Genomic DNA, 23,742 nt, shown 5'->3' with positions numbered 1-23,742 from the left:
ATTCAGGACTCTTGGTTTTTTTGTTTGTTTGTTTTGGTTTTCAAGACAGGGTTTTCTCTGTGGTTTTGGAGGCTGTCCCGTAACTAACTCATGTAGACCAGGCTGGTCTCGAACTCACAGAGATCCACCTGCCTCTGCCTCCCAAATTCTGAGATTAAAGGCGTGCGCCACCACCATCCGGCTGGCTCAGGACTCTCGTAACAAGTCATGGCACTGTCTTGTCGTGCCACAGCATGACATCCATACAAGAGGAGCAGGTGAGTAGCTGGGTGTCTTTTTATGAATATACAGTCCTTGGCTCTACAGGCCCATTCATTTCTACTAAATAAAGCAACACTCACCGAGGGATTGAAAGAGTTCGGTCATTTTAGGATGATCCCAACAGGTGGTCTGCGTTTGATGGCTGAGGGGAAAAAGGAAATGTAAATAACAAGACTACAAAATACAACAGTGCCTACAGCTCCTAAAATCCCAAATAAATATTTAAAATATGGAAAAACACAATAAGGATCACTCAGAAACCCAGTGCTCAGTTATTATTTAATATTCAAAATATGAATAGTAGGGGCTAGGGATACAAGTATGAGGATAAAAATTCAGACCATAGTACTGGTGAGTTCTTGGTGGGCTTGGAAACCCACTGATTACCCCTGCACAGGGGAGAAGCCAGAGCAAACTGGCAAGCCAGACTTTGGTGAGCTCTGGGTTCAAGCGAGAGATACTGCCTCAATATTTAAGGTCTTAAGAATAATTAAGGATGACACTTGACAGCAACCTTTAACCTACATACACACACACTCATCTCTTCCCACATACATGAGGACACTCAGAATGCACACACCACAGACACATATACATACAAAAAGCACTTTGAATAATCATTTTTATTTTGTGCAACAGCGTTATGAAAAGATAGATACAATTCTGCTTTCTCTCTATGAAAAGCAATCACAGCTACAAGCCGAAACCCAGACATACAGAATGACTGCTAAGGACCCTTGGGCACAGAGCTGGGTGTGGCCAAATCAATGTGGGCTCCAGAATAATTTCTCTCCTGTGAGGCAGATGACAACTTTTATTCGGAGCAAACGCTCTGACAGCAGAGGAGCTGAGAAGAGTTACAGCATTAAGAAGAGTTACCACGCTTTAAGAGCCCTAATCTAATTTCTAAAGACCAGAGAAATGAAGACTGTACAGCTGAGAATCATCTCCTCACCCTACCATCTACAGAGCCTCCCTCCTTTTTAACCCTGGTTCTCCCCTCCCTGGTCCATGCTTGCTCAAGCTCCTCTCCTTATAAGTCCAGGTCCCCAGACTTTCCTCAGGCAGATGTTCTTTTCTTGTCATTTTAATTCTACCTCTGCTTCCTAGCTTTATTCAATAACCAGAACTATTATTTTTAGAGGAAATGGATAATTTTATGTGTGATCCTTATTCTTTATTCAGAAAACACATTTTTATTTTATTGCTGTGATTAATATATTAGTTGGAAATCTTTAAGGAATAAGATGGCAAATAATGGTAGGGCTTAAATTAGGTGTGTGTATGTATGTGTATATGTGAGTGTAAGTGTGTATGTTTATGGGTGTGATGTAGGCAAGTGTGTGTGTGTGTGTGTGTGTGTGTGTGTGTGTGTGTGTGTGTGTGTGTGTGTGTGTGTGTGTGTTGGGCCTAAAAAGACCCAGAGGCAAGGCCTAATGAAACTTCCTGAGCCTGGCTAGCCTCTGGCAACCTGTCTTTGGCCTATCACTTCCCAAATAGAAGTGACTCAGCAAAACTGCCTCTGCCCAGCTACTGCTAAGGTGCTAAAGTGGTGAAATATTATTGGCCGTTACATCTCATCCCATCCTGAGGTCCCCACCCACTTCCTAAATTCTACATAAATATGTGCCTGATGCAATGAAGAGAGAGATCCTACTTTGACAAGTCTCCCTACTTGGTGTGGTTCTCTCCAGTAACCAGGAGAAGGGTCTGAGTCGTGGACACCCTCCATCCCACTCAGCACCAGGAAGAGATCTACCTTTCCCCAGCCCTACCTGCTGGAGGACCCGGCATGTGTGTGCATGAGTGTGAGTTAAAATGCTCCTAACTTTGGTGGATTATATTTAGAAATAGTTTACTGTCCCTTATCTAGACCATAACAGAGTAATAACATCTAATAGTTCTCAAAAGACTCTTTAGAAGCACCTTCTTAAGAAACTGTTTAGTAAGCTATGTGAAATCACACAGTACAAAAGAGATGATATTAAAATATTCATAAAAACAAATTTAAGAGAAATCATTGCTTTTATAACCTATGTAATACACTAAAAAAGCAGTTTGCATTACTGGGCAAAGAACAGAATCTTTGTTATGTAGACTTGGGTAACAGAATGGCCCAGTAATTCATAATGGATTTCAATAACTAAATAGTAGGTAAGATGTCCCAGGGATCTCACACAGAATAATTTTATGATGGGAAAATGTCCTTTCCTGTTAAGTTTAACTCCAGTGCAAAAGGGACAAGTATTTCCACTTGATATGAATACCACAAAATTACATTATCCTAAAGATCATAGGTGAATGTAAATGGTCTAACCTAAAACAAGCAAACAAACAAAAAATGGCAATGAGCTTGGCAATAAGAAATGCATCTCTCACCCACTAATAAGAGATGAAGAATAGTTTGGTAAAAATGTAGTATAATTCCACTGTGCTATCATGAGCGCCAACCTTAAAAGCCCAAGACTTAATTGCTATTTTTTTTTCTTTTCTTTCAAGTAATTTCTGTCTTCAGGAAAATACTACTTGCAATAAGGCAAACTAAGGCTCACAGGACAAACTAAACCTCTCAGCAATGCAGAGTTGGCTGGCACACTTAAATATTACATATGCATTCTTCAGAACTACAGATGTGGACCTTCCCCTTGGACAGCCCTATGTGGCCACAAGGGCACAATACCATTGGCCAGTCAGGCAAACAGTTGAGAATTCAAAAGCATGCTGCTAATGGCTCTGTGCTGAAGGCACCATGTCCTGGGAGCCCAGGGAGTCCACACATTTGGCAAACAGATGGAGGGAGGGGAAGGGAGTCTCCTTTGTGAATTTAATGCCAGTTGATTCATTAGGCAGAACTGCTAAGGCTGAAAGTAAACACAGCCTCTGGTTACAAATGTAAAGCTGTGGTTTACAAAACAACAGTTGAAAAAGAGAGAGAGAGAGAGTAGACATGGGTGCTTTTTTTTTCCTTCCCCTTTCTTTCCTTTTTAAGTGCAGAAAGAGGGTGGGAACAAAATCCACACTAAACCTAAAGGCTGTAAGTATTTGAACAGCTGCAGACTGCTTGACAGGCAACTCTTGCCAAAACGCTTCCAGCTCACCCAGAGCAAGCAACCAAAACAGAACCAAAATGGTGTCTTCCCTCAAAATAACAGAGGCATGTCTTCCAAGCAATCTGAGGACTAGTGGAGAGAGAATTACTGCAGCCAGAGACACACTCATGCCACACTGTAGTAAAGCTGTTAGCAAAAATCTTACTTCAAAAATGCAACTGGTCCAGGAAGCTGACCCAAAATAAAATAAAAACTTGAAAATCCACATGACTATTTAAGTTAAAAATCTCATGACGCACAGGTGAGTGAGAGTAGCGATCTCTTACTAGGATGTCCAGTCATCTCCATTTTGCTGTTGTAGGAGAAATAACAAAACTGTTTGAAGATTTTGATGAAGAAAACTCTGCTGGGTACCCTGTGAAACCTACAATATTTCTGCACTATTTTAAATGATGTAAAGTAAAGGACCCTATTCATCAGGCCAGTCTTGCCCACAGAAATGCAAATCATGTCCCCTGAAATGTAATGCATTATTGTCCCACAGATACTGATTACTTTGTCAACGTTGTTTCTCCGAATAAACTCAATGTCTCTTAAATGCTCTACAGAGATGAGACACTCTACGTGCTTGGGGTCTGGTATAACTTCTTCCTGACTCTCATTCATACCTTATGAAAGATGATCTGACAGACATGTTGTTCAAACATTGGCATACAGACAAATACTGCTACCATCTATCCAATGTTATGCTTCCAACTGGATTTCATGAGGTCTTTTATTAATCATTCCATTCCAGTTACAAATATAAAGGCATGCAAGAACAAATGCTAGAGGTGAGTGAGCTGATTAAAATTATTTATTCTAATTTACATAAAAGTCAAGGTTTTGCTTGTTTTGAAAACTGTCCTTCAACATGTGGGACAGTTCTTCTTGAGGCTACACACTAGTGCTTTGGCGTAATTATTATAAGTGACAATTTTACCCTACAGAGTTTCAGTAGGGATGAGGCACGACTTACACATTCTATACCTTTTAATGAAATAGGTTAAGGAGTAGTAGAGGCTTCTATCTGCTACTATTGAGAACAATAATTTCATAAGCCAGAGAAAACAAAACGCAAATCATGTAAGTAAGTATACAAACAAATGAAACACAAAAATCCTGACACTGCAAAGAGGTCATGAACCAACCAACTGCATATTCCATCTTTGTTGGTTTGTTTGTTAGATAAAGGAATGGTATGGGTTACTGGGCAGACTACTGCTATGGGAAGATAAATGCCAAGCCTCTTTGTCCTTAGTAGAGTGGTTTCTCATTCCCCACCTGAAAATTCAAACTGAATGCAAGCTATTTCTCTTCCCACAGGCTGACAGGTGGCTAAATCTACCTACCCATTACTATCTATCCAATTTACAGCTGAACAGTGTTCCCCAAGGTTTACTATTTACTGTTTTTTTTCCTGATTATAAATATAAAGGCATACGAGAGCAAAAACTAAAGGAGACCGATTCATGACAAGCACAAATGGAAGAGAAGCAACTACACGTGCAGTCAGTGCCAGCACAACCTGATAGGGGAAGTCCTTTTGTATATGTTTCTCTTATTGGTTGATGAATAAAACACTGTCTAGCCAATGAGGCAGGAAGATAGGTGGGACTAGGACAAGGAGAATTCTGGGAAAGGTAGGCAGAGAGGGCCCACCTGACAGTCGCCATGTAGGCCGCCAAAGGAGTAAGAAGTCTAGTCCCTTATCTGGTAAGACAAGACCACGTGAAAATACATAGACTGATAGAAATGGGTTAATAATTAAGACAGAGCTAGCCAAAAAGAAGCCCTAGTCATCGGCCAACAGCTTAATAACTAATGTAGCATCCGTGTGTTTATTTGGGGTTGAAAAGAGGGTGGCAGGACAAAGAAGCTTCAGTAACAACAATCACAGAGAAAGAAAGATTTCTTCTTTATCGGGCAAAGTGAAAGATAACGGGCTGGTCCAGGATAAATAATATTTATCAGTTAAGTAATAGGATATTATTCCAGGAGCAAATTATACTTTTCTGTGTGTGAGAAGCTCAACCCACATGATGATGCTATTTGTGATTTAAGTGACTATGATCACTGTTTTGCAGACGTAGGAGAGGAGAGTGGAAGGCACTTAGATATCTTGCTGCGGGCCATGGGCCGTGAACAGAACAAGGATCTGAGCACAGATGGTCTGACTTAAGCCTGAGTTCTTGATATGGAAGTGGATTTGCAGAATTAAGGTTTTTAAAATACTTCTTGATGACTCCATCCATATCTGAGGCGGCAGTCCATCATTATAATCACTACAAACAACTTTATCGCCCTGCCTTCCTTCTCACCCCTGGCAACTCTCGGGCCTGGATCTGCTCAATTACTTTGCCTTTTCTGAATCAAAGCAGCTGTGGCTGAATACGATGAGAAAAATCACTCTACAGACAGACCAGCGCTACTTTAAATATTTGATTCCAAACACCTGGCTACTGACATGTGAACTAGTGTCCCTACACTCCAAGGCAACCCCATTCCTACCTCCTTCTTCTTTCCTTTCCAAAAGGGGCTCCCTTCCCCAATATTATCCTGCCTTCCTCTTGCTCTGCATTGAAAAATTAAAAACTGCAAGATAAGGATTCTATATCCCTGCTCCCAAATCCATAACATTCCCCCGTCTGCCTGCCTTCCTTTCTCCCCTTAACTGAAAATCACTGATACAGCAGCAGCTAATTCCCCACCAATGACTTAAAAAATGTACTATATAATTAGTCCTTACAGTAAAATTAGTCTCCTCAAACACCAAACACTACAGCCCTCACACACACGCGCGCACACACACACACACACACACACACACACACACACACACTTTAAACACACATTGTCGACTAGCTCTCACCCCTTTCCCACTTCTCCACAAACAAAACTTACTCTCTACTATGCAATAGTTACAATTCCTGGTATCACATTATCTAGTCAACCATTTGCATTTGGTTTCTAACATTTTGCCTTCATTCAAACTGGTCTCATCAAAACTATCAACAAGCCCCATGGTGCCCAGTGGAAAGGCCCTATCTCTGGGTATAAGAAGTTTCCTAGGGAAGTCATATAGTACATTAGAAGGTAAGAAGTGACAAGGAAAAAACTAGATAATAAACCCAATTAAGGTTAAACAAAAGCCCCGGCATTATTGTAACAACTGCCCTACACAGGCTAATAAAAGTTGAATCTAGGAATCCAGCAAGAGATCTCAAACCACTCAACTTGACATAGGTGTCTAAATTATAGAGTGAAAGACATGCCAAGAGCCCAGACTGACAGCAATCATTTGAGTGATGTCATCTCAAAGATCTAAGAGGATGAATTTTGCTCTCATCATCTCCTCAATTTTTGGTTTCTTCAAGTGTGGGCTAAAAGAAAAAAAAATCCAGTACCCCGGGGGGCACTAATGATTCTTGAGTCCTCTTTCTGTGAACAGGATCTCAAGTGCTGAGGGGTTGCTGGGGCAGTGAGCGGCTGACAAGAGAGTGAGGAGTAACCCCATGTTCCTCGGGCTACAGACAACTTCTGAACCCCCTCACTAGCACTTATCTTTTTGACTTCTGAAGGCGAGAAATTCAAGATATTATTTTGGGGGATGAGACTGACAGGGTTAAGGAGAAAGCTGGACTGCCAAAAATGCCAAAACAGAGAGCTTTGTTCATAATTCTTATGAGACCATACTGTGAAGGGTCAGAATTTTCCTTTAAAAGATGTCACTGGCTTCTCCTGGTAATGCGGACACGAGGAAGGAAACACAAAATATAAACAGTAAAAAAAAAAAAAACAAACTGTTGGATTCAACTGTAAAGTGCACTTAAAATAATCTGAGATTCAGGAGCAAGTCCAAAGGCACAGCTTGCAGAGGGATGCAAGAAATAGGTATACTACACTGCCAAATTCAGAAGGCCAATGCTGTGGGCTGGGATGACAGAACAGCTCGTGTAGAACGGTGAGAGAAGATTTGCCTGTACTTAGTTTCACATCAAGTAGCGGAATTAAACTCTCAAGACGGATGAACCTGGGTGTAAGGGGAGGGAGGGACAGGTGCAAGGCACTAAAGACTGATTTGAAACACGCACAGGCTCAATAAACACAGGGAGAACTCATAGGGAATCCCAGCTGCTACCTCACCACACCTCCGCCTCCCTTTGGTCCTCATATAGGGGAACTCAAACCACCCATCAACATTCCCATCAGCCGTCTGCTTTTGCCCTGTCCCTGGGGAGCCTGGTGTGGTTCTGACTTGGGTCAGGGACATCAGGGGTATGACTTCACCAGAGGAACTTATCATTGTATCGTTGTGGTCTCCCTTTGAAAGGTGAATGTACATATATTAGTGTCTCAAAAAAAGATCTATCACACTCCACCTGTTCATTCATTTGTAAAGCAGGTTAATTATCTTTAATTTGTTCTAGATGATCATGTGAAACCCCTTTTATATTATTTTACTTCCTATCCAGAACAGAAGATATTCTATTTATTTTACATTTTTTAACTATTATTATGTCTGTATTTTTTCTTATCTTAATAATATTTTACCCATTTAATCTTCACCAAATGAACACACACACACACACACACACACACACACACACACACACACACTGCCTCCACAGAAATCCTTCCTATATTACATGCAGACATCTACAAATTGAATATGTTCCTGATCCTAAAAAAATATCAAACTTTAGGACTGGCAATATGCCTCAGTAAGTGGAAGTGTTTGCCATCCAGCCTGCCAAGCAGTTTGACCCTTGCAACCCACATGATAGAAGGAGAGAAACAGTTTCTTTGAGGCGTTCTGTCACCCCTGCTCTGCACTGTGGCAAGCCCCTCCCTTACATAGACACAATACACAAATAAATGTAACTTTTTTATTTGTTTTTAATATTATGTGTATATGGGAGAGAAATATGTACGTGTGTGCTGGTGCCCCCAGAGGCTAGAGGATTTCCCTGCAGCTGGGGTTATAGACAGTTGTGACTAAACAAATCAGACTTGGGTGTTGGGTACTGAACTTGGGTCCTTGGCAAGGGCAACACATGCTCTTATGCACTGAGCCGTTCTTCATTTCCCATAGTTTTCTTTAAAAAAAAAAAAAAAGAAACTTCAAACTAAGGATGATAGTGTTACCAGAATGCCATGTTGCTAAGGAATCTAAGCCATAGTTTTATGGCCTGGCCCCAGAAACGTACATATGAATGTTAGGAACAGCAACGTTGTTTTCAGAAACAGTCAGCTCCATCTACATGATCTCAACTAGGACAGTGGTGACCCTGCAATCTGCTTCCACTGACAGCTACTCGGCAGCCAGCTATGTAGGGTCGCCTGCCTGCTGTCTGGTTCCCTAAGCTGGCCAAGGTGTGCTCATTGGTCTGAGGCTGCCTCCAAGCACAGGGGAAATTTAGTGATCCCAACGTACTTACATCCTTTCACAAAGCAATTTTGCTCTTACCTCCCCATCAGCGGAGTCGGCCCAGTGAGTCTTAAATATTTATTTTCTAATAACGAGTCACAGTCCATTTCTTAGTAAAATAGGCTTTCGTGTTTTCTTGCACTTCAATTTCATTTATTTATCACTTAAAGTAAAAAAACACAAGCTCTAGCCTCTTGAAGGGGACTCAAAGTGTGTCCCCAGGGCTGCCACTTATAAATCTGGAGCCCAGGGATATAATCTGTCCTCTGGAAAAGAGGAAAACTCCTGTAGTGAGATTTCTAGAGAGAAGCAGACTTATCTCTTGTCTCCATACTTAAAAACCATTGCACATGCCCCCTACCCCAATGCAAGTACATCAAAAAACAAGCAAACATAAAATGAGGGAAAACTGTTTTAAATGTAATTTATTTCAGTTGTAGTCATTATTAGTTGGGACAACTATTTCTTATTGTTAAGAAAGCAATGGTTTTCTTTACCAAGCAGTGGGTTTTCCCCGATGCATGCGGCAAATGAGGAAGTTCAGCCCAAAGTCCTAGGCATCGTTCCTTTAACTCTCAAACTCCCTGCCAGTGAACCTCCAGCTAGGGAACTGTGCACCAAACACAAAATTCGGGACCAAAATTACAATGGAGAGAGCTGGAGTTCATGATAGATTTTTATTTTGTGTTCTGTATACTATAAAAGCAATAGAAGCCAAGATCAAACTTTTTAAACTTAGAGTAGGGTGCGCTGCTGCTGGTCTGTCTCAGAAAAAAAAAAAAAAGAGCAGATTTATTTTGGAAAGTCGCCTTATTAGGCAGCAAATACAGCTTAAAGATGTGCGTCAGCATGGGACACTGCTGTAGTCTGGCTATTCTGTTCCCCCAGGTGCCGTGTTCAGCTTGCTCCCTGAAGGTTGCACTACGGAGAAGCTGCAGAACCTCTATGAGGTGGGGCATGGTGGGACATCATTGGGTTTTGGGGAGCATCCCTCGGGAGTTCCTTTCTCTTCCTGTCTTTGGCTTCCTGGCTTAGTTAAGGGGTTTTACTCTTCCGTAGACTCTTCTGTGTGTGGCATGCTTCTTGGGAACAGGTAACAAAGTAATAGAAACAACCAACCGTGCCTTGGAATATCCACAACTGTAAGCCAAAAATAAACTGGTTTTCTTTTCTTCCTTTTTTTTTTTCTTTTCATTTCACGGACTGTGATGATTTCAATAAAAATGGCCCCCATAGGCTCTCAAGGAATAGCTCTATTAGGAAGTGTGGCCTTGCTGGAGGAAGTGCGTCAGTGGGGATGGGCTTTAAGGTTTCCGAAGCTCAAACAAGGCCCCGGTGGCTCATTCGGTCTTCCTGTGGCCTGCCAATCTAGATGTAGAACTGTCATCTCCTCTAGCACCATATCTGCCTGCATGCCACGATGCTCCCTACCACGGCAATAACTGACTAACCTCTGACCTGTAAGTCAGCTGCAATTAAATGTTTCCTGATAAAGAGTAGCCGCGGCCAATATATTCTTTTTATTTGTGAGATTATGGTTACATTTCTCCCTTGCAAACCTCGCATATACCCCTCCTTACTCTCCTTCAAATTCATGGCCTCTTTTTCATTATTTGTTACTGCATGCGCCATATATGTCTATATGCAAACACATACATATGCATTTCTAAATGTAAGCTGCCGAGTCCATATAATATTGCTTGTATGTATGTTTTCAGGGCTGATTGTTAGGCACTGGATAATCAATTGGTATGTATGTTTTCCCTGAAGAGGAGGGCCATGTCTCCTGCTCCCAGCTCCCCCCAGTCGCCTAGAGTTCTTTGTGGGGTTGAGGCGATGTGGATTCTCCCCCCCCCCATCCAGTTGGGCACACCCACTGCTGCCATCCTTGCAGAGCTCATGTTTGGGCAGCCATTTTGGTGAGGCTTTATGGGTATAGCTTTTAATGTTACTAGGAGACACGATCTCACTGCAAACTCCCCCACCCCTGGCTCTTACCATCTTCCCACCCTCTCTTCTGCAATGTTCTCCGAGCCTTGGGGGGGGGGGTCGAGATGTATCCATTGGGACTGGGCTCTGCATTCGGATTTAACCTGTTTCTTTGTGAGCTTGTTTATTTCATCCCGGGCATTTGTCACTGCATTTGTCACTACTGACTAGCACAGGCACTAACAAAGATTAATACCACACAGACATGTCTTTTACATTTCACATCTGTATCCTGCCACTCCTCAAAAACATGTCACTCACTGCAGTGCACTTCAAAATGTTAATATCGGACCATCTTGATGTGTACAACACACACTTCCAATAACCTATACGATTAAGACATAAACTAAAAATAATTTGGCCTCTCCTTTCAAATTCCCTTGCTGTACTCTAGCATTATATGTATTAAAATGTAAACGTAAAATTTCCACTCGAATACTATTTTCTGCTGGCCAAATTAATTCACTCAATTTGCCAAAGGAAATTCTAACAGTGTGACAACAATGCTAAATAGGTTTTTAACATTTTTCTTCTATTTATTTGTACAGGCATGCAAAGGAAAGTACCCATTAAACCCTTTTTCATGTATCATTCACTTGCTTATGAATTTATCTGAGGATTAAATTTTGTTTTCATAACAATTCTCCATGTGAAATACTGGCTCTCTAATTCTACCTCCCAAGTTTAATGCTCCTTTTCTATGGGGAAATAAACCAGAAAGTTGCATAACAGAGTAACTAATGAAAAAATGCCAGTTAAATGAGTTTCATATAACTAGGAGAATTTGCTCTGAAGTGTGAAAACCTTAAAATATATTTAAGACTAAATCTATATGTATTTAAGAAAATCGCCCATTCTCTAGTGGACAGTTACAGATCTGTGCTCACAAAGGAGGAGTTGAGACACAAAGTACAAATAAATAAGTAAATAAGTAAACAAAACAAAACAAAACAAAAAGACATAACAGTAGAACAAAGACCTGGTGGTAAGAGGGGACTGAGGGACAGGGGAGAGGATCTCAGAGCATAGGGAGGTGAATATAGTCAGAATGCATTATATGCATGTGTGAGGTGGCCAAATAATCACAAAAAAAGTCAAAAAATAAAACAACAACAACAAAAAAGGCAAGGAAGGAAGGAAGAAATCCTGATACTTACTAAAGATAATAGAACATATTATAGGAAGGTTTACCCCTAAACAACATCATTAAAGAATTGTCATTGCTGTATTTTATATTATTTTTCTAGTGTTGGTTATGATGTCATATAAAGCAACAAGACATCAGGTGAACTAACTTTTCTCCTACACATTTTCTCTCCACAAGAACTGACAGTGAGAGCCAGAATTTTCTCCTACAGGATCCCAACACAAATGCTAGGGGTTAGAGGAAGCTTAACATTACTTAATCCCTGGTCACCTATCAGTGATGTGGACAAACAAATTCTTCAGCTAACAGAAGTATGTATATTAAAGATGAGCTTTAGAAGTCCCCCCTTCTGATGCAGATACACACTGTAAGCACCACTGAGTTCTGAGAGATTTCCTATTATCTTTACCTAGTAAAAGCAAACTTCTTTATACTAGATCAAGCTTGTGTGTGTTTTTAAAAATCTGATCCTAGAGGACTCCAATCCATTAATATACTCTGATCAATTTTTATGGAATTCTAAGACTTGGGACTGTATGCACACTCCCCCACCACACAAAAACTTCCAAAGACTGGCACTGAGTTTGGCAGGCAGGTGTTCTTCTCGGTGAGGTCTACAAGGATGCCATGCCCACTCCTTTTCCAGCCTCCTGAGTGTGTCTCTATCCCCAACTTTACATTCCTCTTTTTCCATTTTCAGTGGTGCATCTGTGATTCCCTTTCTAAGTCTGGTCTCTCCTCAGCTGCTTTCTTCTCGTTAAAGGCCTCCATGATTTCACTGGCTCTAGTAGTGTCATCTGCCTATGGTCATCTACACTGGAGACTAGGCTAAGCAACCTAACATATTCTGTGTCCCTGGGGTTTTAGGACTTGACATCTTTAGAGTGAGAACATATTCTGTCCCAGATTTATAAGTAAAGCCCTGTCATTTGGTTCAAGTCAATATTTACCTAGACTAACTTGAACACTATTGCTATAGCTCTTATTAATTGGAATAAAAGTGTAAAACATCTGAGAAAGTTATAAGATTGAATTAGATGACCACAAGTGCTTTCAGTAGAGACAAGTCATTTGCAGCCCCAGACTCCTTCCCATTCACGCCTGTTGCAATCCTACCCTCATCAACTGCTTGGATGCCTCATTCTTGAATTCATTACGACTCAATATATCATATGCTGTCTATGAACAAAGGAGTTAAACTCTCACAAAGCAATGTAACACACATTGCTTAATATATTTTTGTAGATGATGAAAATCAAGTTTATTTGTAAAATGATGGTATATCTTAGGACAGAAGGAAAGGTACAGTAAAAAGCACTATCCCATTAATATTGTGCTTACAAGATTTTCCAAAAGAAAGATCAGACAGGTCAACTAGAATTGCCATAGGGTTTCAAAGGCCACACTTTGTTTCAGGCATAATTAAAAGAAAACTTGGCAAACAAATTTTTATTCAACTTGCCCAAGGCCACACAGCTAATGTGAGCCACAGCTGTCTATTGATACTTGGCGTGCACTCCCAGAATGATGACCTAGTTCTCCTTACACATAATAGGGTCCATGACAATCCTCAGTGCTAGACTGCATTGTAAATCAACTGCTTCACTAACTTACACTTCTAGGGGTAACGGTAGTACTTCATCATTCCGTTCTGTGACAAAATACAGAGCCAGCCACAGATCTGCATCCTAAAATGGTGTGCAAACTAGACAAGACTCAGAAAAGTATCACAAAAGAAGAAACAGGAAAGAGACTATGCAGAGGAAAATCTTCCCCAAGACCAGGAAAACCTAATGAATGATGAGTCTCTCATTTTGAAACTAGTTTCTTCCCAATATTAATTATGCACATCTCACTTCAGGTAACAGATTAAATTCTGCTTTTAAAAGTACAGGGAGCTGAGTTTGGTGATACACATCTCTAATTCCAGCACTTGGGAGGCAGAGGCTAGGTGGATCTCCCTAATTTCAAAGCCAGTCTTATCTACATAATGAGTTCCAGGCCAGCAAGGGCTACATAGTGAGACCTCATCTCAAAACAACAACAAAACAACAATAACAACAACCCAACCAAACAAAACAAGTTCCAGAGGAGGGAGAGCTCTTAAATAACTTGGTAAAAATTTATTTTCTTGGTACCTAAAGGAGAACTGAAATCAACTTACTTGATGTAATAGGGCACTTTATTATGCGAAATGGATCTTTGCCACGGCATCTGGACAGAAGCTGGGGAAACAAAGGGAAGTTATTGGCAGCAGCAAGCCTTACACCTTAATGCTAAACAACCAAACACATTTCATAGCCGCTCTGGAGGGACCTGCTTGGGCTCTAAGCTGGATTCCTGCAATTAGGAAAACCAAGAGGCCTAACAACAGCTTTAAAGAGTAATGTCAATTGAGGAAAGAACCAAGACTCAACTTCCAGAGGTGATGCTGTCAGAACCTGTTGATGGAAACACTTTCACAAAATCAACTTATTGTTCACAACCATCCCAACACAGAACTCAGTGCCATCTGCAAACTGTGCTCCACTAGGTTCTGTACTCAGATTAAAGAGCAGAACTCTCAAGACTGACTTTCTAGACCACTAATAACATTCTTCTCCTTGTACCACATCCATAGGCATAGTTATTAAGAACAGATGGCACTCAAATTTAATTATAAGAAGCTTTTAGGAGGAAAATTTAACATAAAAATAGGCAATGGTATTTAAGAGCCAAGCCCATGGTCTAAGGAGTAGATTAGACACTTATTCATCTGCAATACACCGAAAACAGTCTTCCATGTTTGTAATAGAAATCACTAATGGTTGAGATGCTCTGCCTTTTAATTGGAAATACTTCAGTTTTCACGATTCTGTTTACTGTTTACTTGTAAAAGGATATTACTGTCATAGCAAATCAGTTATTTAAAAACTTTTTAAGTAGAATAGCCCACATGAATTTAGAGCCAGAGGAATTTTGCTAGGCAAGATACCAGGTAAACTGAAATAAAAATTTGCTTATCACTAGCCTGTCACGTAGACATTTGTCACCTTTTTTTCTTAATTTTTTTGGCACATTGATATCTTAAAAATCTGTAAGATTCTAAACTTTGCCAAGCTTTTCAAATCCATATTTTATTTTTAAAAAGGCAGCAAGATCCACAAAGTGACACTGAATTTGATAGAGAAGGTGCTGGGTACACACAGATAAAAATAGCAGTCCTAAGTATACCTGGTAGATCAGTGGTTCAGTTCAGACACAACCACGTTTCCAAGCACTAATTCAGCAAACGGCCTCCTTAACATTTTGTTCCTGTCTCCATGAAAGGCAAGCACTCATTCTTCTGTGTCCGTAGAAGTTCACAAACGGACATGGAAATGAGGACTCGGGTATACTAAATTTCTCATGAGAGTCAGCCTCATTTTAGTGTTGGCACTGGGCTAATAGGTCAGGTCTTATTATGAGCCTCATGGAACGGGCGCCTTTAATAAGCATGGATGAAGTCCAAGGAACACAATCAAGCCAAAGACTCTAAGCAGCAAGGGAGAAGAATTATTCAATGCCCTGGGTGGAATTTTGCTCACACTCCTTCACATATTTAATAATTATTGATTTGAATAACCAAGCTTCTTGGTCTGTCGATTTCTAAACACTGGAAGGCCGTGTGCTTGAGTAGCACAAAGTGCATGCTGGTCCTGCAACACCTCATGTCTCCAGGAACACGAGCTAGGTTTCCATGGAAGAGGTTGCCAGGTGAAAACTCAGGGCTTCTCAGTATTAACAGGTAACTGATCATTTGAACTATAAAGAAAATCTCAGTTATTTATAAATTCCTCTTGAATTTAGTCTTGGTTTATTCTATAGGATTTAGAAATTATAATACTTTAACAATAATGACATCCATATGTTAAACATTAAAAAAAAATCCATCCTTATCCACTACAAAGGGTTATATGTCACTCAGAGACAGACTCAGTTTAGGAACTAAAGATGGGTATGTGTTAGAGGCAGGGGACATGAAAAGATTAAACTTCTCAAGAAGGTGAAAGTAATCCCTGAGCTTTGATTCAGATTCCCAGTTTTGTCACAGTGACCAAAAAAAAAAAAAAAAAAAAAAAGACAAAATACCAATGGAATTAACTTAGGAGACATGAACCTCAACTTCATATTTTTTCTATGGTTTTTGATAAAATAAAGTTGACATAGGACCGGGCATTGGTGGCCCACACCTTTAATTCCAGCACTCAAGAGGTAGAGGCAGGCGGATCTCTGTGAGTTGAGGATAGCCTGGTCTACAGAGCGAGTTCTGAGAAAGCCTCCAAAACAATACAGAGAAACCCTGTCTCGAAAAACCAAAATAATGATAATAATAATAATATTAATAATGTTGCCATAATTGAGAAATACTCTTGGCCTTGAGCTTAAAATTTATTTAAATTGCATTACACATATACTTGCCATGGAAATGAAAGGAAAGGCATTATATGTGCTGAAAGCACTTGTGCCAACACGTGGGGTGGCTGCTTTGTATAGCTTGATAGACTTTTGCATTTAATTCTCAAGGCCACTTTGAGTAAATAGGTATGCAAAGACCAAGAAATTAACTTTCAAAAAACCCTCAGGTCTAGTAAAAGACAGAGTGAATATTTGTACTCAAACTGGGAGTTTCCAAATTCAAAAATCTTAAATAACCCCAGTACTGAATGATAAATAAGACAGGACTCTGGATGGAGAAAAACTAATTCAAAATCTTAGAGTATAAATTTTTGGTGTGAAAAGTTCATAACCTTAGCATGATAAAGCAATGGCATCATACTATATAAGTTATCACAACCAATATATAAATGAGGAAACATATCTAAAGAGAAACCAATTTGCATACTGTATTATATAAGCAATAAGTAATATTTCATAAATATCTCTTAAACACATATTTATTCTAATTATAGTTCTATCAAACAATATAACTTCTTGGACTGAACTGAAAGAATTTTCTAATATTTCCATTTATCAAGATCTCTCAAATTTATTTATACTTACTAGACAGAAAGTGTTGAGAAGATGGACCAAAATCTCTGTGGGCTTCCTGGAGCTGTTTCAGGCGATCCTCCACAGAAACCTACACACAGCACAAGCCAGATGAAATTATGGACTTCAAGACAATGGCTTTCATAATATTCTTGGTTTAATTACTACATCAAGTGATGCTACTAATCAATAGATTCATTACTGTTTGGGCAGAATCCTTCTCTTCCTTTCTTTTGAATGAAGTAGTATGAAAATCAACTTCTGACATTAAATAATGGTAAGGAAAGCCAGACCTACTTTCAAACTATTTGCAAGAAATTTAAATCTCTAAATGATCTCATTAGTTAAATATTATTGTGTTCATCATTTTAGAAACAAAGAAACTGAGACCCAAGGAAGTTGCTGAGGGTACAGTTAGTCAAAACAACTTGAATATTCATACCTTGGCCAACTGGGACCAGACCTTGCTTTAAACCTGGTCTATTTCACTTCCCATCAGGAAGCGTGCTTCTAAGGCCGCTTAGGTTAAGATGAGGCCATGGGGTGAGCCAGTACTCATCTCTCTTTTGTAAGAAAGATGGTAAAAAGTGCCAGCGAGTGAGTGAAAAAATGAAGCTTAGAGTACTCCAATGTCGTGAGCTGTCCACTCAGCCAGCACCTGTAGAGCTGACCACGCCTGTTTGGGCGTGGTCACAAGTGTGGATGTGATGGGAAGTGGGATTATGTCAGGACAGGTGGCTCTCTCTTGCTTCCTGATCCGTCCCGGAGAGCATGGGGGACAGGGTGGGCATCCTTGGAGCGGGAACCTGCAGCAGTCATCTGTTCCTTGTGTAAGTGCTGTACTGAGTCTAGCGAATCTTGATTCCCACACAATATCTGGAGCCCACAGATGGGTAAGTTAGGCAGATGATAGGGAGGTATATTGATAGGTAGATAAATAGATATGAGAGACAGACGGAAAACAGGAAGACTGGTGTGAAATGTTTTCTGATTTTCCTACAAGTTTGCATCTCATGGTTTCTACCAAAAGAAAGAAGTACCCTGAGCATGTGCTGCCATGTGTATTCAGCATATCCCAGTATATTACTACCTCATATTTGCTAGTGTACATTCTATGACACAGTGAAACTAAATGCAAACCAACAACAACTGCCTACAGTCTTCCTCCCGACATTTTCATTTCCTTCCCTGTTACTTGTCTCTGCAGTGTTGGTGAGCTGTTCCATTTGGATGGACAATTTCATTTTCAGTTATCTGTAAATAAAACTTGTATTTGTTGAGCTCACTGGGCAGCTCAGGTTTCTCCTGGTTAGCTACATAAATTGGATCAGAATATACTTTGTTCATTATAACAAATACTCAAATGTCGTATTTTATAGGCAACTAAGCAGCTATTCCTGAGATTTAACAGCACTGTCTGCTAGGGCGGATTTATTTAATTTTTTCCCTTAACTATGACTGATATTTGAACTCTGGCAGCTACCAGGATCAAAAATAAGGAAGGAAGAACTAGCACTTCCCTTCAAACGTAGCATGTTGTCTGAAGTCTTTAGAGATGGTGGTAACAGGGGCAGAGTAGAAAGGAAATCAAGAAAGACCAGAAGAGCAATCTTCAAATGAGTAGAATGAAAGACAATGATGCGGAGGAATGGAGCAGAAGAAAAAGAGTGAAGTTCAAACATTTCTCAGAACACTTACAAATTTAATATGCTTTGTCAGACCCATCCCAGATTATTGGCATTCATCACAACAATAGGAAAGGCTGTCAAATACTGAATATTCACATCTTCAGTTTCATTAAGAAATTAAGCACCATTCAATTAAAAAATATTCTGGGATGAGTGTGGGACACAGGAGTCATGGTGCAACTTTTAGGAGTTGGTGCCTCCCTTCTACCATGGGGGTAACTGATAACAGACTTCAGTTTGTCAGCAAATACATTGACCTACTGAATCATCTCAATGACCTCCTTGGATATTTTGATACTTGGATTAATAAGAACCGTAACATAAAACATATCATACTTTTAAAATAAAATGAAGTTGCACATTTGTCTTATTAGGTATCATATCTTAGAGAAATGAGATAATTTATTGTCACACTCTAGTCATATGGCCCCCTGTTCATTTTCAGCAGAAAGGCTGTATTCCTTTGCATCGAGAACTCCTGCCTGGCATGAGCAGTAGCCAGCCAATGCCCACACCTTGGAACACTTGCAAGCCCTGGCTCAGTTAAATCTGGAGTCTACAAGTAAGGTCTACAAGTCTGGAGCCTAACGTAGGCCATGGAAACAACTGCCTTTGGGAAGGCCGGCTCTAAGAGCTAAGGTGAGGAACAGTGAGAGATGTGAAGACAGAGGAAAAAAAGCTTTGTGACCTTCCAAAAGAAAAGGAATACATGGTAAAGATAAGAAAATTATTCTGTTACAAGTCACTACAGGACAAATGTTTCTGTGACAGATGCTAGGTTCCAATTTCCACAAGTCAATGGATTTCACGTAAGTTTCTACAAGTATTATACAGAAAGTATATATAAATTGTGCTAAAAATCAAACTCATACGTAAATGATGCCCTTGGGTTCAAGACATAGAGAAAGACAAATACTTGATGTCATGTTTCCTAAATTCGTTATCAAATACTTAAACACTTATCAAATACTACAGCAAAGAGAGAGAAGACATAATACGCATGTTAGAAGTGAGATGGGTTGAAAAGACCATCCAACGGCTTCTGTCTGTGCAGTCTATGGGATGGTCTCTACACTAGGAAACTAAATGCACAAGAACAATTGTACAGCCTCCCGACACTTCGACGGCCTTTCCTGATCTTTTGTGCAATTGTTAGATAGCATACTGAAGGGGCTGAGCTGATACCTGTAGAAGTTTCCATCGCATATTAAGGTCATCCAGCTGGCGAGACATCTTAAGAGACGGATGCAGGTCAAGTGGAGACAGCTGACTGGACAGATCATTCATTGTTTTAACTTTTAAGTTGATGGGTGCAATTTCTTCTCTGAACGCCTGGTAGAAAAGAGAGTTTTTGAAATGTCACTGGAAGAGACTCTCTCAAGAGCCACAGTTGCCGTCTTCCCACCAAAGATGGTGGGAAGGCCATTGTGTGACCATCAAGTAGAGATGTTGCATGGCAGCAGCTGGCTGGATCAGCCCTTTAGTGAACCATACAGCCAGATACTCCCTGAGCATCTAAGTGTGTGTGTAAAGAGAAAGCACATGCTGCAAACTCATTTGAGCCAATAAGCATTTGTCTAGTATCTTTTATGTGCAAATCATGGGACTAATTGTTGCATGGCCCACTTTAATTTACTTTCATACTTTTCGCCTTTGTTTCTATTATAACATGGCTACCTTACTGCTTTTTTTTCCACCTGATGCAACAAGTTGACTTGAACTCAGTCATGCTTAGGTTAGGTGGCTAATGACAGCAACTTTCTTCATTACCACATGTGCACAGAGGTTTCTGTTCTGCCTGGTTCCGCATACAGAAGGGCATCCCCCATCCGCCAACCTATGATTATTGGATAATGGAGAGGAAAGTTTGATGGCTTGCTGCTTGCATCCCACTGGGAGCACACTGTGCACATAGGGGAGAGGCAGGAAGAGCAGAGGATAAAGGAAAGGATATGGATGAGTCTCAGAGCTGACCTGCTACCGCTGGGTGCAGAGCAGACTGGTAAAAGGTGTATAGCCTGGGCGAGCATATGAAGAGGGAAAGCTACAAGTTTAGGCAACTGACCAATGAAACAGACAGACCAACGATCCAGTCATGGTCTACTTTCTCCACAGAACCCCACCTATCTAAAGCATCGGGTACCTTTCTCTGACAAAGTTTTTGTCTAGTCCCCCTGGATCCTGAAATGACTCGTGGAGGGGATTTACCTCTGCAGCTATGCCTGGAGCCCCCTTCCCTGCACTCCTGGGACTTTCTCTTTGGTGTCTCCAGTTCAACCATGACTTTCAACTAACATGTATCAAAACACACAAACCAAGTGTCATGGCAGGGCTATTCTGACTGCTCACAGCCATTCCAGATCCACTGCTAGACATCTCAGATTTCAGTTTCTTCCATTGTTAACATTTACATTCGTCCTGTCTCAAGGAAACTGTTTGAGAAGGGACACATCCCTACATTCAGCTTTTGTGCACACCATATACACACTCACACATCACACACACACACACACACGCACACACATTCATCAAGCTTCTTTCTGATGTTACAATAAGGAACAGAATCTACATTTGCTAGCCTGTCTTATGTCAGAACTTTAGGACCATATGAGTAGTCTTCCAAGAGGGCAGAGATAAAATTTTGCATGCTCCCGTAATCTATCCTGAATCATAATGGTTGCTAAAACCCAATATTCAGGAATCATTTTTTTCAAAGGTAAGTCAGAGAATACACTTTAGTCTTTTAAAATCCTCGACTATGGCCAAAGGTAGAAGGTTAAGTTCAAAGGAGAGTAGAAGAGCAAACCACCAAAAGAGACCCTGATACCAGCATGGGGAAAAATCAAGGTGTCAGAGACAGCAGTGTATAAATGACATTGAAATTCATGGACACCCACATATGTTTAGCAAGTTCTGCCTCCAACCTCAGCAGATACCAATGTATCAAAACAAGATAACAGAAAGGAAGCTCCAAACCACACATAGCCTGCTACAAGATGGAAAGAGAAAGAGTTCTGATCTGCAGTGGTTTTTCTCTGTTCCTACTGATGTTGGACATCCAAAGGTGGCCCAATGTGTGCATGCAGACCAATGTACAAATCCAGTTAGTGGACACGCAGTCACACGGTTACAGGCCTGACAGGTGCAAAGGATTAACAATTAACACAGATGTGGGGGACAGAGAGAAGTGTGGGTTAGGGCAGGACAGAGAGCTTTTCAGTATGGACTCAAAGGAAATCTGGACAAATGCTAGAACTCAGGTGTCCTAGGGTTTGCAACCATGACATTAGCTTGATGTAACAATAATACTCTCTTTCATGGTTACCCACGAAGACCCAAAAACTGGCTCCAGTTTTTAAAATTAACATCCTTTTAGCTTGTAGGATTTAAATATTAAGATTAACATGCTATTTGATAGCTTTATAATTTTAAATAACCAGTTTTATTTCAACAGATGGTAAAAATGTTTTAGAATTAGACCATACCTTCAAGACAGGTGTTTTTGTTATTTTTTTTATCTTAATGAACAATAAGAAGGTTAAATTTTTACTGTGTAAAAATCCTCCCCCTCACTCCCCCCCCCATAACAAGCCATAGGTGAAAACATTAAAAGAACTTTGACAGGCAAAATCTTTTTGGCTTTGTGTTTGCTTTTATGGTGAGGTGTTTTATGGCAACAAGGAACCTTTCTATCAAGGAAGTTTATCTTTTGCCTTTTAAGACTTTCCAAATTAAGGGACTTGAAATAAATTGAGTTATAAATGGGCTCAGAACTGCCATGTGTTCTTGTATAAAGAAGTAATCTATCATGTTTTGACTGCACTTTCCTATAAGAGAATAAGAGTCTACATGGCCCTCGTTGCTATAAAAACAGAAACAGCTGCTACTATCAAAGGTGTTCGTTAGGCTGTTGGCAGGTGTGTGTCTCAAAGCCATCTGCAACTAGAAGGTGGATACACAGAAAACACATTATTAAGGATATCTTTAGCAACTGAAATTATTGCTATTCCTGAAGCTCTAATTTTCAATCACTGCTTTGACACATTACAGTTATCTAGGAATTCCTAGTACTTAATTTTTGCCTCCCCATACAGCTTCAGTTAGATATGGGATGTACTTTAGGGCACATGTAAAATATCAGACATTGAATTTATTTTATTTAGTGAGGCTTGAATTTTTAATCTTTCACTTCCTAAGACGTAAAAGTACTTCAATCCAATTTATTCTCTCCCCTTAGACTATTAATTGTTTTTTTTTCTTCTTCTTCTTCCTTCTTAAGCAGATTAAGAGCACAAGGATGTGGCTGGAGAGGAGAATGATTTTAAATAAGACTAACAACTCCCAAACTGTTGGATTTTTCTATCTAGATATAATTTTTTGTTTTTCTCAACACTAATCATCCCAAATTAAAAAGTGATACTTTCAAATTCAAATGGGTAAATTCCCATTCCAGTCTAGAAGCATTTTGTTGTTATAGTTTGTTACTATTTGCATATTGTAAGGCACTAAAAGATTCTTTAGTGTTTAAAATTAAGCCAGGCCTGATAGCAAAGGTCGGTAATCCCTGCTATTTGGAAGATGGAGGCAGAAAGGCTGCAAAGATGAAGACCTATTTTGGCTACTAAGTGAACTAAAGACTAGCCCAGGACCTTACAAAGATCTTGTCTAAAACTAAAAAGTAAGAAGTGGGCTGTGTACTTGGCTGAATGGTGTTGCATTTACCCACGAATGGTATGAAGATGAAGACCTCAAATAAATATACACTACCTAAAATAAATAGGTAGGAAAAAATATAAGAAGTGTTCAGTTTTGGAAAAAGCTGTGCTGATAAACTAACACTTAGGCTATTTTCTTAGACTATTTTAATTCACATGTATCCAGGGGAATGTATTTATGATACTAGGGGCTTTGGGGAGGCCTGCATTATTCACTGAGTAGCCAGAAACACATTCATCAAAGATGGCAAACACTCATAAACTTTCTAACACTCTTTTTACATTTCAAAGCTTTAAACTTATAAGGGTTTAAAATTTAGAGGGTTTATGCTCAAAAAGTTGAGTTGGTCAGGGTTGTGTTTAACACCATTAGAATGAAAGAAGTCTTTGCTGTGAAAGAGAAGAACACTTA

The 23,742-nt window shown here is 40.0% G+C and overlaps 1 protein-coding gene across 9 annotated transcripts in view; it reads right to left on the bottom strand.

Moving 5' to 3' along the window:
- Positions 1 to 23,742, bottom strand: part of Utrn (utrophin) — a 485,772-nt gene that overhangs the window by 75,081 nt on the left and 386,949 nt on the right. For all 9 annotated transcript variants that reach the window (XM_021224511.2, XM_005065869.4, XM_040758232.1 and 6 more), the window contains 4 exons: positions 19,801 to 19,947; positions 16,940 to 17,018; positions 14,082 to 14,142; positions 342 to 403 (listed from right to left, as the gene is read on the bottom strand). In XM_021224511.2, the coding sequence (XP_021080170.1) occupies positions 342 to 403; positions 14,082 to 14,142; positions 16,940 to 17,018; positions 19,801 to 19,947 (349 nt within the window). The remainder of the gene's footprint in view (positions 1 to 341; positions 404 to 14,081; positions 14,143 to 16,939; positions 17,019 to 19,800; positions 19,948 to 23,742) is intronic.

Source organism: Mesocricetus auratus, unplaced genomic scaffold (assembly GCF_017639785.1).
Source record: "Mesocricetus auratus isolate SY011 unplaced genomic scaffold, BCM_Maur_2.0 Super-Scaffold_100018, whole genome shotgun sequence".
Classification (NCBI taxonomy): domain Eukaryota; kingdom Metazoa; phylum Chordata; class Mammalia; order Rodentia; family Cricetidae; genus Mesocricetus; species Mesocricetus auratus.
This window is presented reverse-complemented; position numbering and strand designations above follow the sequence as displayed.